The sequence below is a fragment of the Sinocyclocheilus rhinocerous genome, unplaced genomic scaffold (genome assembly GCF_001515625.1).
Source record: "Sinocyclocheilus rhinocerous isolate Xijiao unplaced genomic scaffold, SAMN03320098_v1.1 scaffold510, whole genome shotgun sequence".
NCBI lineage: Eukaryota > Metazoa > Chordata > Actinopteri > Cypriniformes > Cyprinidae > Sinocyclocheilus > Sinocyclocheilus rhinocerous.
Window position 1 is genome coordinate 378,012 of NW_015653008.1, and position 19,410 is coordinate 397,421.

Sequence of the window (19,410 nt, forward strand, 5' to 3'; positions counted from 1 at the left end):
ACACTGACTCAGAAAACACTAGTTTATTAACAAACAATTAAAATATCCCCTCACTATTTTTTACTTTTTTGTTTGTTTTTTATTTATTTTGTTTGTTTGTTTTTTGGGCCGCTGTGCCAAAATTGTGTTTGCATTCAGTAGCTACAAATAGCCTATGGCAGCATTTTAGTGCCACGTTGAAAAATAACTAAATAAATAAGATTAATATCATAATATTTTAAGAATAAAGTCAAAATTACGATAGTAAATCATGTTATATTGCGTGAAGTTAATGTGAAAATTCCACCTATAGGCTACTCCGCCAAAAAAAAAGTCTGTGGCATCCGTCATTCTTCACATTTAACATAAAAAACAGCAATAAAATGTAGACTTATTGACGTTTTTTACAACTCTGATTGATCGATTTCATGAGACATTCGTTTGTATTAAATTGTTCTGTTTTTTTTTCATTCATTCAAATATTCATGTTTATTTCGTGCTGCAAATATTAAAGAGGAAATTATAATTGATTCATATGCCGCTTGAACGGAGGCGAATTATCTCACTACATATTAAAGAGCGTAAAAACACATTTATTGTTTGTATTTTATCATAAAATTGACAGAAGGCTGAGACTTTGTAGTAACAAAGCACAAAGCTGCGATTATCGAGTGGCTTGCGTGCTACAAATAATGAATGGACTTTAAACTTGAAATATAATTTCCAAGCATTTAGCCTATACCGTAAAACAGCTCAAGGTTCACGTAACGTTATTTACTTCAGAAAAATCAACAATAGGGACCAAGTTAAGTTAACCGAGTGGGGGGGGGACACATTTTTTTTGCATATTGGCCCGGGGCTGACTTGCTTCGCCACTGCTGGACAGTGTAGACATGTAATGCACTTTATCCCCAGATCATAAGCTTTTAGTCCAATTATCTGTCTTTTCAATCTGACACGGGAGAAAGAACTGGCACAGGCACTATCAGACAGATTACATAAAGGACATTAACACAATGTGATAACTGAGTAACAGGAAGCACAATACAAAGAAAACAGTTTGTGTGTGTGGAGAGTTTCAGGAATGATATGCACTTGAAGAACAGTGAGATATGCAACTTGGATGGCTGTACTTGTAATTGAAACATTATTTGAGTATGTGGGGTTGAAGAAAACCTTGCAAGTTTGTCCTTTTAAGCATCAAGGATTTATCTAAAATTAATTCATGCATAATAGTCTCTTTTGAAGATGCTTCCTTAGAACCATTTAAATTTCTGTTATGTTGGTAAAGTTAGTAAAAGACCCAAATTCATATTTGTTTTATTTAATGAAATGCCGAATCTTATTATTAATTATTATTAATACATTTTCTCTTCAGGCCTTGCAGCACGGGTTCTTTGACTTTGAGAATTTTGATGTTGAAGAATATGAACATTATGAGGTATCACCTTTTATATATATTAATATTGATTAACGTCAATATTAGTATTCTTAATTCTCATACTCATTCTCACGAGTGATAATATTTCAGTGTGATTTCTGTCGTTTTGACAGATAACAAATAGAAACATTCCAGTAAACACTGCTAATAGGGATTAGAAATGAAAAGGGGAGACGATTACATTTTAAAGCATCCGTGTGAAAACATTCTTGGAAAGAGATATGAGAATGTGGCAAGAGAAAAACAGATTCTTAATGCATTCAGTGAATTATCCATGGAACATATCACAAATTAAATCAGGAGAGCAGACCACAAATGTGTAGTAATTGTTGTCTTTTTATATATTGTTACAATTTAGGAAAACAGAAAATATTTAGGAGGAAAAGAAAGCAGCGGACTGAAAAGAGCTCTTGCCATAGATATTTGAGTTATACCATGCCGCACTAAAATACCAATTGTTATCTTATTCTCCTGCTGTCTGAAAATAGAACATGAAGGAAAATGTTGTTTATTCAGTCAAAACGATGGATAAGGATTGTTTGTAGTGCAGCCTTATGATTTGAAATTATTTGTTTTAGTCTTTTGAGTGGAGCTTCCCCAAACCGGAAGTGCTTCCCATAATTTAAAACGCAGGACACTCGCTAGGAAAAAGGATGCTATCCTATTGTAAATTCTTAAAAGCAATAAAGCATCTACAAAACTCAACACATGTAACTTCTTTTCATTAGTTGTTAACATGTATGTTTTTGATGAATTCAGATGTTTTAGCATGTCTTCTCACCTTTTGCATTACAAGCGTGTAGAAAATGGTGATTTTAACTGGATTGTGCCAGGAAAACTCTTGGCCTTCATTGGACCTCATCCCAAGAGCAAAATAGAGAACGGTAAGCTGGCACGTTAGATTCAGAGCTAAAAGCTTCTGCCCCAACAAATACTAGATTCTAGTGGTTATTGGATCGATGTTTTGGTAATTGTTCTTCACTTCTGAACTGATGACTGTTTTGGCTCTTTCAGGTTATCCTCTCCACGCTCCAGAAGTGTACTTCTCCTACTTCCGCCAGCACAATGTCACAGATGTTGTGCGACTGAACAAGAAGATTTATGAAGGTCGGCGCTTCACAGATGCTGGGTTTGAACATCACGACTTGTTCTTTGTAGACGGCACCACACCTAGTGATCTCCTCACAAGACGCTTCCTGCACATCTGTGAGAGCGCCAAGGGTGCCATAGCTGTCCACTGCAAGGGTGAGACACTTTCTAGATTTATGAAGAAACTGCATCTTTTTTTTTTTTGCATCTGGAGTAAGGTGCACTATTGCATACATAAAAAGTGGAAAGGAGACATTGTATGAGCCTGCAATTTTTGTGAAAGTGTAATGCAGGACCCAGACTTTATGTTGCTAGTGAACCTGTATTTAATGCAGTCTGTGTCAAATTTGATGCATTTGATGTCACTTTCAAACCAAGCAGATTTCTGCTGGTCAGTGTGACAAATTTGCGTTACCAACTTAAAACCTTTTTGCCCTCATGTAAAACTTGTCTAATTCTGATTGAGATTAATGGATTTAATCAGCAAAATTTCAGCAATTAAAATTAATGAATATATCTTATATCTGTAACATACTGGTCATCGGCTGATTTTAGGCATTTTTAGTTGATTGGTATCAGTCTATATTGCATGTTTATTTGATCATGATTTAAAAATTTTTACATTTTACCCATCTCCTACCACTCAAAGTACATCTTTAAAAACACTATTAATATTTCATCGATGCACAATGTAAGGTGACGGCTGAATAAATTTTTACGTTTAAAGTGCTTGATTTTAGTTTTTAGTAGTTTATTTTGTTTCAATTTAATTTTCAACAAAATAGTATAAATATGGTCGATTAACAGCCATAATATGACAACAATCATTGATTATCGGTGCTGACCAGAATTTTAAAATCAGTGCATCCTTATTTATTTTACTTGGTAAGTTACAAGTTTTGTTCTTAGATTTCGAGGATGACGGTAAGTCACGCAACCCGTCCATGTTGGATCTGTCTTATTTATCTGGCTGTGACAGATGAATTAATGCCAAAATACTTTGAACAAAATAGTTTGATTGCGTGCATGTTCTTCCATGGGGAGCATTTTCTGATTAAAATGATTTTATTTTAATATAATATTTAGATTTTTAATTATTATTTTCCCACTTTCTTTTCACAGCTGGCCTTGGCAGGACAGGCACTCTGATAGGCTGCTACCTGATGAAGCATTATCGCTTCACAGCACCTGAGGCCATTGCCTGGACACGAATCTGCAGACCGGGCTCCGTCATTGGACCACAGCAGCACTTTCTCGAACAGTAAGTCCAAAAATTCTACAGACAGATTGAGGCACATAAGGACATAAAATGGTCTAGAGGTCTGTTTAGAAGCACTTTCTTTCTCTTAAGGAAGCAGCACAGTATGTGGGTGCAAGGTGATCTCCATCGGTCCAAGCAGAAGCAACAGCAGCTGAGGCAAAGCCGACAACAGGAGAGAAACATGGCCCATCTCATATCCAGCGTGGACGACATGTCCATCGACAGCACCATTCTGAAGCCACCAAGTGTGGATGAGGTGAGACGTCTGAAGAACTGAATCTACCAATCATATCTGAGTGCACAATACAGTAACACTGTTATTGAAACTGTTTTGTTACACTACAGAATGAGTTCAGAGAAGAGGACATGATTCCAACTCAAGGAGACAAACTACTAGCTCTAAAGGGCCAACGCCACCCCAGACCTACTGCCACAGTGCTTAGGTAGACCTTCAGTTATATTAAATAAAGGATATAATTATCATTAATATGGTCTCAACAGTCTCAGTCGCAGTGGTGTATAAAGTACCTGAAAGCCATACTCAAGTAAAAGTACAGATATCTTACCAGACGTCCATTGCTCAGAGACGCGTAAAACAGTGCTGTGATCTTTGTTTGGAACTATTTTCGTTGGCAAGATTGAGCAAAAACAAGCAATATTATGTCTAAAATGTAAGTCACTTATTGCTTTAGTGAACTTGTATAAACTGATTATTAAATGTGTTCATGCCGATATCTGCAGAAAAACGGAACTCTTTGTGTGATATAGATTGTTAACTATATTAAATTATATAAATGTAAAAAGCATACAGAAGCATTTTTGCCGTCTTCAATTTAGAATGCCTGGAATTTTGAGTTTTAATAGACTAATAAATCAACGTGCGTGCACTCTGTGTGTGATTTGGTGATATAGCCTACTTGATAATGTCAGATCGCACATCATTACAATCGTCAAACCTGCTTTCCTGCAGTCCATGTTCTTCTGACTACTGACTATTTTGTAGTAAGAAACGAATATGCTTCGGGGAAGTGTATCGGAGTAAAAGTATAAATTTTAATTAGGAAATGTAGTGGAGTAAAAGTAAAAGTTGGCTGAAATATAAAAACTCAAGTAAAGTACAGATACTCACAAAAAATACTTAAGTACTGTAACGAAGTATTATTACTTCGTTACATTACACCACTACTCAGTCGTGACACCAGATCAAAATATTGTGGCAGTTAAAGGTACAATATGTAAGATTTTTGTAATAAAATATCCAAAAACCACTTGCACAGTGTTATATATTTCATGCAGTTGTGTACTTGGGAACGTTATCTCAAAAGTTCCCAAGGATTTGTAAATCCAGAGAAATTCCAGTTTTAAATAATGACTCATCCATGGTCATTGTCGCCTATCAATGATGTAATATCCGCGCTATCCTCGGTTTCCACTTATGAATACTACGGCAACACACGTGGAGAAATGCAAAAGTGTTAGCTATACCGCACGCAGCGCGCCACTGTTGTGCATTTACGTTATCATGGATCGCGATTACACTTTAGAAAGTATGGAAAATCCAAAAAAACTTAGACGTACACCAACTGAGGCAAGAAGGCATTGGGACAAACACATAAATAAAACTAGAATAAATATCGGCGTGGCGTTTGCAAAATGGAGAGAGCTTCGCAAAAACCTCGGACTGGACAGAGACTCCGCTCTCGCGTGTGTTTTAATAGACAGGTAAGCAAATATATATTATTTATTGTGCAAGTAATAGTCATGTACAGGTGATTTAAATAGATATAAATGACGTTACACTAAGAATTTCCAGAATTTTCCTGTATTATAATTATTTGTGAAAAAGACATCTCCCATCGTTCCATGCTCCGTCATTGCGTCATCGAGCTTCGCCTCTGTTATTGTTTTGAAAATGCGACCTCTAGCGGCAAAAACTTACATATTGTACCTTTAAACAAAAAGTTTTGGTTCAATATACAAAAGCATTGCCTTGATAATGTTTTGCTTTCTATTTGCTGCCTTTGGCAGGGAATTAATATGTTTTCAAAAAACACCAAAAATCCATGCATTTAATTTTCTTATGCTTGGTTTGAAGATGATTTAAGATGTGACAAATTTGTAGGAAGAAATAGTTATATGATATGAAAAGTTATAGGATAAATAAATACTATCCAGCATAAAGCACAGTTTTAAGTAACAGTAGTTTCGTTCTGTGTGAAAATATGGCGGAAAAGCTGGGAGGTTTTAAAAGAGTGCTAAGGGAATTATACAAATGAATATATGAATGAATTAATTATATGAATGTACCTCTGAAGATTCTGACTGCCTTCAGAATAGATTTGATGGCATTTTGTTTTCATCTCCACTCCATGTAATACCTAATAAAGTAGTGTTTTAATCACAATGCTGCGTTGTCCACGGAGGTCACGGGAAACAGCTGTAATTCTGCTGTTCCATAAGTGCCACCTAGTGTCAGAGAGTGGATTTACAGAGAGTTACATTTACATTCAGCCTGTGTGCAGTTTTTGTCTGGCCAAAATACAGACCGAATTTGCATGCCCTGCTGTAAATTTTGACCAGTTGATTAAAAACAAGCTTATGTGGATTCTACACTTTTAAACAATTCGGTTAAGGTATCTAGAATTATTTATGGAGCAGAACAAATACATATAATCATTTATTATTCAATTATCATTTTGACTTAACTCTTTCTTTTATTTAAAGGCTGAAATGTGAGGTTTACCATTTTATGAAACTTTGTCAAAGCTTTATTTGAACATTTCGTACATGCTATTAGATAATCTGTGTCAGTCATGTTGTCCTTTAAAATCCGGACATAATTTGTAATGTTATTGTTTTAGAGTTTATTAAGTAATTTTATTTATTGTTTGTTGATTTTAAATACGAAACTTGGTAAATGATTTATGTGTCAGTACTTTTTAAACATTTCCAGCACATTTTAACAATACCGTGATAATACTGATAACCATGATAATTTTGGTCACTATAATCGTGATAAGATATTTTTATACTATTACATCTCTACCCCAGGTATACATAGAGGGAAGAATCATGAGGTCAAACCGAGTTACTGTCAAGTTAATATTGACAGTAGATTTACCAATTTATTGACAGTAAATCTACCATTTTAGATTTACCATTATTTTGAGCTTTATAGAGCTTTTGACCTGGAGGTCAGTGCTCCAGTGGACCAGTGGTACTCTCAGTTCATTGTGACGTCATGCATGATTCATGGTGCTTCTCATTTCTTAAATTGTGCATACACATTTCTGGGTCACGGGCTGGATGATAGGGAAGCAAGAACATGATTAAGCATCAGTTACAGCATTGAGAGTCACTCGCCATTGAAATCCAGTCCCACTTAGAACCCAAAGGTAGCCTGCTCAGGAACCTAAAGCATCATCATGATATCTTTCCTTTCTGATTATCTGATCTCCTCATCCACTATCAGTGTGCAGCATCCACTTGGATGATGCGACGGCAGCCATAGTGTGCCAGAAAGCCCACCACACACCAGCTTATTGGTGGAGAGGAGACAGTGATGAAGCCAATCAGTAGATATAGGGATGATTAGACGAAAGACATCCTGGGATTTTTATTGACCACAGCGAGTCAGGACCTCAGTTTAACATCTCATCCAAAGGACGGTGCTTGTTGACAGTATAGTGTCCCAATCACTATCCGGGGGTGCTAGGACCCACACAGACCACAGGGTCAGCACCCCCTGCTGGCCTCACTAGCACCTCTTCCAGCAGCAACCTAGATTTCCCAGGAGGTCTCCCATCCAGGTACAAACCAGGCTCAACGCTGCTTAGCTTCAGTGGGCGACCAGTCTTGAGCTACAGGGTGATATGGCTGCCGGCAATCTGCTAGCAATTACACCAATCACTATTGGCATTCTTTGCATTTGTAGCCAATGAGCTTGCTGCTCGACATTTTAATAGTTTGGTTCAGTGTTTGTAGTATCAGCAGCCCTCCATTGTATTTGTAGTCAAGTACCAAATAAAGTACCCATGAACAATTCTTTCAGTCAATAAAATTACTTTGGGGTCTAAGAGGGACTACGTTTTCCACAACAGTGACAGTGACCTGTACCAAGTGCAATGTTATTACACACAAGCATTGCAGTTTTGAACATCATTACTCATATTGAAGAAACTGCATTGAAAAGAAACAAAAAAGCTTGCATCCATGAGGACATTCTGGAGGACAAGCGTAAATAAATTACAATCTTTTAATAAACTTGCTCTGCTATTTGTCTTTTTTTTTTTTGGCAGTGGAATAAACCCAGCTCCAAGCACCATTTCCCCTCCCAAGTCTTCCAAAGCTCCTCTCTTCATCTCCTTTTCCACTGCACCACGGAGACTAACAAGAAGCCCTTCCTCCTCTGCCGGCAATCTAAAAAGGTACATTAATGTTACACTGTCTGAGTGATTTGTTTTAATCCCAGATCCTATTTACACACCCAGACATTGCTAACCCCGCTTTATGCGGCCCACACAGCGTCGGTCCCCGTTTAGCCCATTCCCTCAGCAACCTTTACGATGACAACAACTTCAATGACGATGACAACAGCACACCTCCTTCCTCCTTCGCACCTTCCCCATCTCCTGCTCTAACCCCCGCACCTCCATCTGGCTTCAGCTTTGGGTACACCTCTACTGAGCCCCGACTTCCTCCCTCACATTTAAACTTCAATCAAGAGGCCAACACCAACCTCAACAGCCTTACTGGCGCTAATACGGTTAGCGCTAATCGCACAGTCAGGCCTATGAACAGAACCGGCTATAGTCTGTTCTCCAGCGGTCCACCGAACCCCCGTAGAGGTCCGTTGCGAGGTGGACTAAGCAGGTTTCCAGGGCACTACCTCAGCAGATCCATTCCAGTGAGTGACCATCTGGCTGCCTTTGTTGTCTGTGTGGCGCTTGATTTTCACTCACTACTTCTGCTGTTTTACTAACTTTCCTTCACTTTGTGTTTTTCCTCCAGTTTTTTTCTGGCCTCACTTACTGTTTCTGTGCTATAGTATTTTTTATACTATATGTATAATTGTGATCTTTATGTGAGATTTTTATAATCAGTGGTTTTTCATAATTTAAAAAGAACAGCTCATGTACCGCTACTGCTACCGCTATGTCATTCCAAACATGAATGTGTTTTCTTCCTTGGAACAAAAAGGTGATGTAAATACAAATAAAATCTGAGCTGTATCAGAAGCACAAATTTATAGCAAATAATTACTAATTTTGGGGTGGTCCTCACATAAGATGTAAAACTGAGTAAAGGTGTGGTAATTTACAGTTATTCTGCGAATTTTGATCAATCAAGTCGTTTCAATAGAAATCGAGGGGATTGTGTATTTTTTGCGAGGGCAGATTTTCATGTGAATTCACGGCATTGACCAACAAAAAGATGCTTCGTTTGAAAGTGACTTCTGTGTGAGCTGTGCTTCATCTGCTACACTATTGACAGATTGATAGCACTTTTTTGCCAGCAAAATTTTGCCTCAATTTCGTTAATGTGACCGCACCTCAAGTTATGACAGTATTTTCATTTTTTAGAGTAGATTTACACAACATTTGTTTTTTCATTAGGTCAGTTAGGGGGTGAATAAAGGCCTCCAGTAGCAAATCGATGTGTTTTTGTAAGAAAAATATCCATGTTTAAAATTGTATAAACCGTAATCTCTAGCTTTCTCTAACTAACATCCGCGCATTCACAATAGAATGTAGTACCGTATTGTATTCCATCCAGTCCAAGAATAACAAATATGTTATGATATTTGATATTTGAATGCCAATTATAAAACATTTTCATTTGTCGTGTCTCCTAGTGATGAGGAATGATCTGAAAGTATTTTAGTGTGTGAACCTCAGTTGTTTAGTGTCTGATGCCCAGTGTTCCTCTGTAACCATTTTCTAAGTTTGCAAATGTATGATGCATAAGCCTGGTTTCACAGACAGCGCATAGATTAAGCCAGGATTAGGCTTTAGTTAAATTAGGACATTTCAATCATGACAACTCTCGGAAGATTTTAGCATGGTGATGGATATGACAATGTTAATGTATTTGGTCTTGGCGGAATAGATCTGCTACGCTGCTGCTGCTGAATTGCTGCTGCTGTTGGTTATTGCTGTAGTTGTAGATTATTGCTGCTGCTGCAAGCAAGTACAGGAACTTGCTACTGCCAATGCTCGCCTGCGCCATCTAGAGTTTCATGACTGAACTATATATTTAAGTAGTACCATAGAAGATACATTACTGGTGTGCATCTTGATGCAAATCATTGGCAGTAATGTATTTTAAGATATATGAGTGCAGACTGCTTTTAGTTAAAACAGCTCAAACATGCATTTTAGGACTAGACTTAAGCCTCGTCTGTAAAACGGGTTTAGTGTATTCCATACTTTAGTATACTTTGCTTGCACACATCCTTTCATATCAGTTTATTAATTTCATTCTCTCTTTCTCTCCACAGTCCCTTCAGTCTGAATATGCTCAGTACTAAGGCTATGATTATACACTGATGGTCATCGCAGCTGACCATTCAACCATGGACAAATCATTCCTAAAATCTGATAAACCCTTCAAAAAAGTCACACTGGGCTTAAAGTGTTTATAATAACATATTTATAGTGTTTTAATTGAGAACATTTCTGTAAGTCTGATGTATTATTCACAAATGTATTCAGTAATTTTTCTACATCCAAAATGGAATGTAACTGCTGGCATTTGTTTGTGACTAATTTTACAGCATTGTCTCACTTTTTTTTTTTTAAGAAAGTCCCAATTCGAATGAAAATCTTAACAGTTGTGCATGAGTGTGTGACAGTATGGGTGTTTACAAGAAATATGCATGTATGTATGATCACATGATGCTGATTCAATTATGTTTAGTAATATGATTGTATCGAAATCATGATTTTTAAAACATTTTGCACAGATATTTGTAATTTTAACTGGAATGTCGGCGCCGATGGCCTCGTGGGCAGCACACCGACATGTAGCGCCTTTGCGCTTTGGGCATCCCGAGTTCGAGTCCCGGCTCGTGGACCATTCCCGATCCCACCCATCGACCTACTGTCCTATCTAAATAAAAGGCATAAAACACCAAAAATAAATCTTAAAAAAAAAAATTTTAAAAAAAGGAAATACACATAATGCCCATAAAAATGGACTCTCCCAATCACCACCGAGCCAGAATAACATCTTTTGGGGGTTCATCACCCTTCAAACCCAGAAGAACTTGAAGAACTCCAACACCACCAAACCTTCAAACCATCAAAACTTTCATCAATGTACTTTAGGTGGAATATACTTTAGATGCATTAAACTACTGTCCTTACACAGATCTTTTAAAGACCGTGACATGGTGATTTGTGATGTACAAAAGACTTATTTGAAAAAGATACACTCAAAACAGTAAATTAGTGCAAAATAATCAAGTACCATTTAATTATATTCACAAACTGGAGGATATGAGGAAAATGTGAGCAGGTGTGGCTTGGCGTCTGATGAGTGAGCCAAATGGATAATGTTTGTTTGGAGAAACAATGGATAATGTTTGTTTGGAAAGTAAAAAGGAAAAGGCGGGATGGTTGATCAGTATCTTGGTTAGAAAATAGCCGTGGTGGGAATATCCAACAACATTATCGTGTCATTTCTCAATTCGCATGCTGAATGAGTGAAACACAACGGCAGCAAAATGTGTGGAGTGAAATGCATCACTTTTGCGCTGTGGATTAATATTCTTAGTGTAATAACAGGTAAGAAGACCTCACACAGCTGTTTAATCAATTTGAACCTTCCACATTTCATTATTTTGACAGTACACTTTTTTTTTTTTCATAGGAGAAAACAATTTTATACTGGAATTAACTCCGTTAAATCCAGTGATTCATGTTGGTGAGGATTTGGAGCTGACCTGTCGAGTGAATGATTGTCCGGATAATGTGACCTTCGTCTGGAAAGCAGCACTGGATAAATTTCTCGGTGGAGAGGTTAAAAATGAGCAGAATGTTTCCCGCCTGCTGATCAGGAACATCTCTGTCAAACACAGTGATACAGTTGTGTGCAAAGCTGCTTGTCAGCAAGATCGACAAGAGAAAATGTCAAAGATACAAATGTTCTGTAAGTAATATTTCAGCTGTACTGCTAATTAGACAGTTATTAATTTATGGATATAGCAAGCTGTTTTAACATTAATAAGTACTTTTAAACATCACTAGCATTTATTTATCCACTAACCTACTCCTGTACTGACTAGCTATGCTGCTTGGTACATAAATATTCCAATAATGTTATCGTTTTTTTGTTACTAGTATCTACCTATTCCAGTGTTGCTTTTAATTACTTTTTAAAATTACTATTCAATTCATTATTTTTCAGTTACTAGTTAATGATTGCAGTCCTTACAAATAGCAGTTTTATACCAGTTGCTGACTTACTTTTTTTGAGTGTAATGACTTATGACTATTGTAAAGGGATACTCCACCCAAAAATGACAATTCTTTCATCATTTCCCTGTCCGCATGCCGTCCCAGATGTACAGTTGTGCTCATAATTAATCATACCCTTGGTAAATTATAATCAAAGCAATCTGTGAAATTAAATCTGCATCGTTAATCCTTTTGATATTTTATTTTCAAAATTAACAAAAATCTGACCTTTCATTGGGGAATAGGAATTTAAAGTGGGTGGGTCTCATTATGGAATAAATGTTTTTTCTCTAATACACATTGGCCACAATTAATCATACCCTTTTATTCAATACCTTTTGCAACCTCCTTTTGCCAAGATAACTGCTCTGAGTCTCTCATGCCTGAAGAGTTTGGAGAACATCTGACAAGAGATCAGAGACCATTCCTTTATACAGAATCACTCCAGACCCTTCAGATTTCCAGATCCATGTTGGTGCTTCTTCTCTTCAATTCACCCCATTCATTTTCTATAGGGTTCAGGTTGGAGGACTGGGACGGCCATGGCAGAAGCTTGGTTTTGTGCTCAGTGACCCATTTTTGTTGTGATTTTGATGTTTGTTTGTGGATCATTGTCCTGTTGGAAGATTCGAATTCGACCCATTATAAGATTTCTAGCAGGGACAGTCAGGTTTCGATTTTTTTTTATCTGTTGGTATTTGATAGAATCCATGATCTATCTGAACAAGATATTCAGGATCTCAAAAACAGGCCCACAATATTTAAGATCCAGCAGTATATTTCATTGTACACATGGAGTACTTTTTATCGCTGTTTGCACCAAACCCATTTTGAGTGTTTGCTGCTAAAAAACTCATTTTTTTAGTTTCATCTGACCATAAAACCCAGTCCTGTTTGAAGTTCCAGTTGAAGTTTTTTTTTTTTTACTTTCTGGCCCAGAAACTATTTTTTTTCAATTCTCCAGCTGTGATCCTTGGAGAGTCTTTGGCCATTCAACCTCTCCTCCTCACCATGCATTAGGACGCTATAGACACAAGTCCTCTTCCAGGCAGATCTGTAACATTTTCTGTTTATTGGAAATTCTTAATTATTGCCCTGATGGTGGAAAGGGGAATTTTCAATGTTTTAGATATTTTCTTACAGCCACTTTCTAATTTGTAGTTCCGTAATCTTTTGCTCCACATCAGAATTATATTCTTTAGTTTTACTCATTGTGATGAATGACTAAGGGAATTTGGCCTTTGTTTTCCCTCATATTTATATTCCTGGATAATTTCATGTTCCTAGTCGCCCTGGTGTGATAAAAAAAAAATGCAAATATTAATGGGAATATACATATAAAGATATATTTTACTTATAAGGATTTCTAGGGCTACAAATAATTGTAGTCATTGTGTATTAGAGAAAAAAAAAAAATATATATTTTTACTTCAGTTAAAGGTTAGATTTTTGAATGAAAGATCAAACGGATAAACAATGCAGATTTATTTTCACAGCCTTCTTTGATCGTATTTACCAAGGGTATGAATAATTGAGCACAACTGTATGACTTTCTAATGTAGAACACAAATGGAGATTTTTACGAAAACAATCCAAAAATCAAAGCTTTTGTGAAACTCGCACGGTAAGTGACGGTACTCTGTGCTTCCACATGACTTCTCATGCAAGTTTCACAACACACTTACAGAGTCTGCTAACGCTCATGTCAAGCGAATGCACATTTGACAGCTGGCCGAAAGTAAAAGTTTAAAAGTTTTAAATATTAGTATTTTTCTCTCACACACCTATTGTTTTGCTTCAGAAGACATTTATTCATCAGTTAGGGTATATGGATTACTGTGTTCATTTTGCATGGTTTTTGAAGCGTCAATGCACGGTTACTTCCTGGTTTTATATAAGCCAGCTCAGTCATTTCCGGTCAACTGTCAAAATCAGTTGCGCTATAAAGGGAGCACCCTTTGCTCGGTTTCTCTTCACAATCTGAAGAAAAATTTGGTTTGTCAAAGAAGACCAAACGTCCACTTGTACCGTTTCAGGAATAACAAACACGAGTGTAAATAATTCCGCGAGTGAATCTACTAAATTGTCATTGCTGTGATTGACAGTGATAACTGTAGCGATGGAAGAAACAAAACATCGGACAAACCGATGTCAAAATAGAGCTTTGCATTAAAGGTGCAATAGGTGATTGTATTCAGAAACATTTTTTGTTATGCTGGTTGAAAGTCTCTTCACATCCCGATAGCAATCATTAAGTTAAGTGGTCTAAATGTATTTATCTGTATTTATATATTCTGTGGAAGGCGTAGGACCAAGAAATGTTCATCCAATCAAAATGCTCGGTCCGAGCGTTTTAATTGGCTTTCCTACCTGCCTGTCAACGTATGTATGAGTATACCTCTGCGCACCCGGTTCGCGCAGACAGGATACGTCATCAGCGCGTTCACGCACGCTGTGCAGACAGAGCGAGAATGGCAGAGAAACATCAACAACCCAATCTTCCTTCCTAAAGCCTGATAAAGCACAGTGCTGCTTTGTGTAAAGCCATTACCGGGGAAACAGCTATTTTTACCGCTCCAAAAGCGGCACCTAGTGGCAAAGAATGAATTAGCATTTTTATTCAGACCAACACGAAAAGCAAGTTTTCCCAGGTCTGCGCGCCAACAAGTGGGCGGGCAATATGCTAATGTTTCATGCTTACGTCAACATGAAACGGCTTGGGATTCGTTTTAAAAACGACTCGTTTCAATGATTCAGTCTACTCTTTCTTTTGAGAGACAATAACTTTATGCATGGTGCACTTTCAGATTTAAAACTTTACAGGATGTTTTCATTCATTTAGAGTTGTGTTACACACTGCATGAAAGGTAATTTGCAAAAATCCATAATAGGGGCACTTTAAATCTGAAAATACTTAAACGCTTACTTAATGCATTATTTAATTGTTATATCATTAATAATTAGGCCTAACTTATTTAATTTGTAGTTAACAAGTGAACTACTAAAAGCAACAGAGAATAAATAAGTTTTGAGACATGACTTGAACTCAGACAAAGTGGAAGCCTATCTAATATAGAGTGGGAGCTTGTTCCACAGTGTCGGGCCGGCCACCTCAAAGGCTCGGTTACCCCTCGATTTTAGCCGGGTTTTGGATATCTGAAGGAGGAGTTTATCTTTGGATCTAAGGCCTCTGGTGGGAGAGTACAGGTGAAGTAGATCGGACAAGTAAGAAGGTGCTAAGTCATTTAATGATTTATACACCAGTAATACAATTTTAAACTCAATTCTAAAATTAATCGGAAGCCAGTGAAGGGATCTCAGAAGGGGGGTAGCGTGATCAAATGTCCTCTTTCCCTTCAGGAATCTCGCCGCAGCATTTTGAACGACCTGTAAGCGTTCCGTTTGGGACTTAGATATACCAAAATAGAGGAAATTGCAATAATCCAGGCGAGAGGTAATAAGAGCATGGATAGCAAACTCCAAGGAGCGCTTAGGAAGAAAGGATTTGATTTTCGATAGAGAACAAATGGCGCTTTTCCACTGTATGGTACGGCACGGTACGGCTCGGGACGGATCACTTTTGGGGGGTTTTCCACTGGGTACAGTACCTGGTACTTTTTTTAGTACCACCTCGGTTGGGGTTCCAAGCGAACCGTACCGTTACCAAAACGTGACGTGTAATGTTGAGGAAGTACAGACGTTCCTCTCGTTGATAGCAGAGGAGCGGATCCAGCGAGAGCTTGATGGGGCGACGCGGAATGAAAAAGTTTTTTAGGAGTCGCGGCAGTAGAGGTGACGCAACTATAACGACATGTGAATAATCCCGCCCACTCTAAAGCGGTACTGAACTGCAGTGGAAACGCAAACCGAGCCGTGCCGTGCCGTACTGAGCCGTACCGAGCCAAGTCGTACCACGCAGTGGAAAAGCGCCAAAAGAAAGAAAAAGCTGGACCCAATGACCACGCTAATCTGCTTGTCAAAGCTGAGGCAACTATCTACCATCACACCTAGATTCCGTACTTGGGGCGAGATGAATTGATTTAAAGATTCAAGGTCAAGGTGATTTCTTGGCCTGAATTCTGAGGGGTCAAAAACAATGACTTCTGTTTTGTCTGAGTTCAGAAAAAGAAAATTCTTGGCAAGCCAAGCTTTCACATCCTCAAGACATGCTGTTAGGTTGCCTAGAGCACTCTTATTTTTCCTAGACACAGGCATATAGATTTGCATATCATTGGCATAGCAATGAAATGAAACATTATGTTTCCTAAAAATGGAACCCAAAGGGAGAAGATAGAGAGAAAAAAGGACAGGAGCTAAAACAGAGCCTTGAGGCACACCACAGGATAGACTGCGAAGAGAAGAAGAGAAACGTCCTATTTTTTTACAGAGAAATGTCTATTGGATAGAAAAGATTTAAACCAACTTAAAATAGCCCCCCCTAGCCCAATGCAACACTCCAGCCGAGAGATAAGGATCGCATGATCGACTCGTATCAAAAGCAGAGGACAGGTCTAACATTACTAAAAGGACCGAGTCCCCCGAATCTGTTGCCATATAAATATCATTAAGAACTCTTACAAGAGCGGTTTCTGTGCTGTGCAGTGATATAAACACAGACTGAAACTTCTCAAGAATATGATTGTCAGTCAGGAAGATCTGGAGTTGTGTAAAAACAATTTTTTTTCCAATATCTTGGAAATAAATGGCAAAATGGAGATCGGACAGAAATTTGATGAAATAGAGGCATCAAGTGAGGGTTTCTTTAGTACAGGTGTAAGCGAGGCCATTTTCAAACTAGAAAGTACAGCTCCTTCAAGCAAAGATTTGTTAAATAGCCCAGAGCCAGAGCCCAGAGCCGACAGTGTCAAATATTTGTCTCAAATAGTAAGGATGTATAGTGTCATGCAAACTAAAGGAGAGTTTAAGTTTAAGCATTACTTCCTTTACAGAATGTAGAGAGACAGGATTTAAAGTCCACAAGACAGGTGAAGTCATCTCTGTTGGTATTTCCTGATCGGAGACCAGAAACTGGGCCCTCAAACTTGAAGCTTTATTGCCAAAATAACTAGAGAAATCCTCATAAAGTGCCAAAGACGGGTAGTGAAGAGAATTTACAGGGGGGGTTAGAACGGAGTTGATAACAGAAAAAAGAGATTTTGGGGTGTGGTGATGTTTCTCAATCAGTTTAGAAAAATAGGAAGCCTTGGCTTTCTTAAGGCATTCTGATATGACGATAGGCAATTCTTTAAGATCTCATAAGAAATCTGTAAATTGTCCTTTTTCCACTTCCTTTCTGCTTTCCTGCATACCTGTCTCAAGGAACGAATACTATGATCAACCCATGGCTCAGATTTAGATGTAGATTTTGGCTTAAAGAGCTTAAAAGGAGCTGTAAAGTTTAAAATATCTGTCCATGCAGTATTTAAAACGATAAAATTATTTTCAGCATCAAGATCAGGTAATAGAGACTCTAATGATAAAAGAGGGTTGACCTCATTATAGAGCTTGACAAAATCCTCACAAAAATGAGGCAAATATTCACGGGCTTGCGTACCATCAGAGGCAGGTGTAAGAGAAGGCAGTGGGAGGGACAATTTAAATAAAACTGGAAAATGATCAGAGATAACAGAATCAACAACTTCAGCGTCAGTGATAGATAGACCATGTGACAAAATTAGGTCCAAAATGTGTCCATGTGTATGTGTAGGATGATTAACCCACTGCAGCAGGTTAAAAGAGTCAATGATGTTTAAAAACTCAGAAGTTAGCTGCTTAGAGGGGCAACATACATGGACATTAAAGTCACCTAAAATAAGGATGCGATCGTATTTAGTGATCAAATCCCCTACAAACTCTGAAAACTCTACTATTAAGTCTTTGATTAGATGTGGTGGCCGATAGATCAGAGCTAAGACCACAGGTTCAGACCAGTTCAGAAGTAAAATCTGAGCTTCAAAACTCGTGAAGGTGGCAGAAGATATGAATCTTTAGCAATGATAGCTAGCCCGCCGCCTCTGCCTGATGATCGCGGAGCATTGTAAAAGTTATAGTTGGCTGGAACAAGTTCAGAATATGGACTGAGGTCCCCTACCTTCACCCAGGTCTCGGTGATAAACAGAAAATCCAGGTTGTGAGCAGGGGACAGCAGGGGCACATAAAAACAACCAATAAACATAGCCGAGATCAGTAGACGGCTCTCCACGTACACAGGCGCCATCTTTTAACTCATCTTTTAAATAACTCTTCTAGGTTGTTGGTGTCTGGGCTTATTATTTTTTAAATGACATGAGACTTTGTGACTTCCTGCACTTGCATTTCATACTTCAGTACAGTAAGAGACTAAAGTTTCTTATAATACCGTATTGGCCCAAATATAAGACAACCCTGATTATAAGACGACCCCCCCCTTTTCCAGATGTACCTTTTGGAAAAAGGCTTTTTAAAAACCAAATCTTGTTTTTTCTCAGTAAAACACATTTTGTCTTCAATTATTTTCATATTGCATATTTTTCCTATTTTAATTTTTGTTTTGAAAGTATGGTAAAAACTGGTAAAATGTACCAACAATCACATTTAAAAAATATACACTTTTTGATATACCATTAAAAAAAAAAAAAAACAGGTAGCCCATCTGAATTAGGACATTTAGGCTATCCATCTAATAGTAGCCTACCAAAATCTTATTAACAGTAGAAGTTAAATCTTACTGTAGTCTTCAAATCTGGGTACTGTCTTACATTTTAAAATCACAAAGGGAGTTTGGTGCCATCAGGCTAACGTGACAGTCACGACTCGTGCAGCTGTAAGGTTTTCTGCTTCTTTTGTTTTTACTCGCGATCTTTACAACATGCATTACATTACGTATTTCATGGCACACTCGTTTTATGCGTATTTGGCGCCACCTATTGTTGTGGGTGTATTATTGACATGTCAAAGTCTAGACCCTGAATATAAGACGACCGCGTTTTTTCAGATGTATTTCCAAGAAAAAAATATCGTCTTATATTCGGGACAATACGGTAGTAATTTTCTAATAAATCCAAAAGCAAGACGTGCTTTTTTTAGAAGCTAGTTGAAATGGCACCTGAGCTAATGATTGATCTTCTGCTGCCATCTACTGGTTACAATGGTAATTTCGTGTCATTTTCATCTTAAAAGTCTTTGTTTTCCACCAGGAGACA

At 37.7% G+C, this 19,410-nt stretch overlaps 1 protein-coding gene across 1 annotated transcript in view; it reads left to right on the top strand.

Moving 5' to 3' along the window:
* The window catches only part of LOC107715514 (dual specificity protein phosphatase CDC14A-like), an 18,113-nt gene extending 7,350 nt beyond the window's left edge, over nt 1-10,763 (top strand). The window contains exons 8-16 of the mRNA XM_016521666.1: nt 1,358-1,420; nt 2,217-2,304; nt 2,435-2,665; nt 3,632-3,770; nt 3,861-4,026; nt 4,116-4,213; nt 8,069-8,197; nt 8,295-8,676; nt 10,270-10,763. Of these exons, the coding sequence (XP_016377152.1) occupies nt 1,358-1,420; nt 2,217-2,304; nt 2,435-2,665; nt 3,632-3,770; nt 3,861-4,026; nt 4,116-4,213; nt 8,069-8,197; nt 8,295-8,676; nt 10,270-10,299 (1,326 nt within the window). The 3' untranslated portion in view covers nt 10,300-10,763. The remainder of the gene's footprint in view (nt 1-1,357; nt 1,421-2,216; nt 2,305-2,434; nt 2,666-3,631; nt 3,771-3,860; nt 4,027-4,115; nt 4,214-8,068; nt 8,198-8,294; nt 8,677-10,269) is intronic.
* Nucleotides 10,764-19,410: the final 8,647 nt, after the last annotated feature.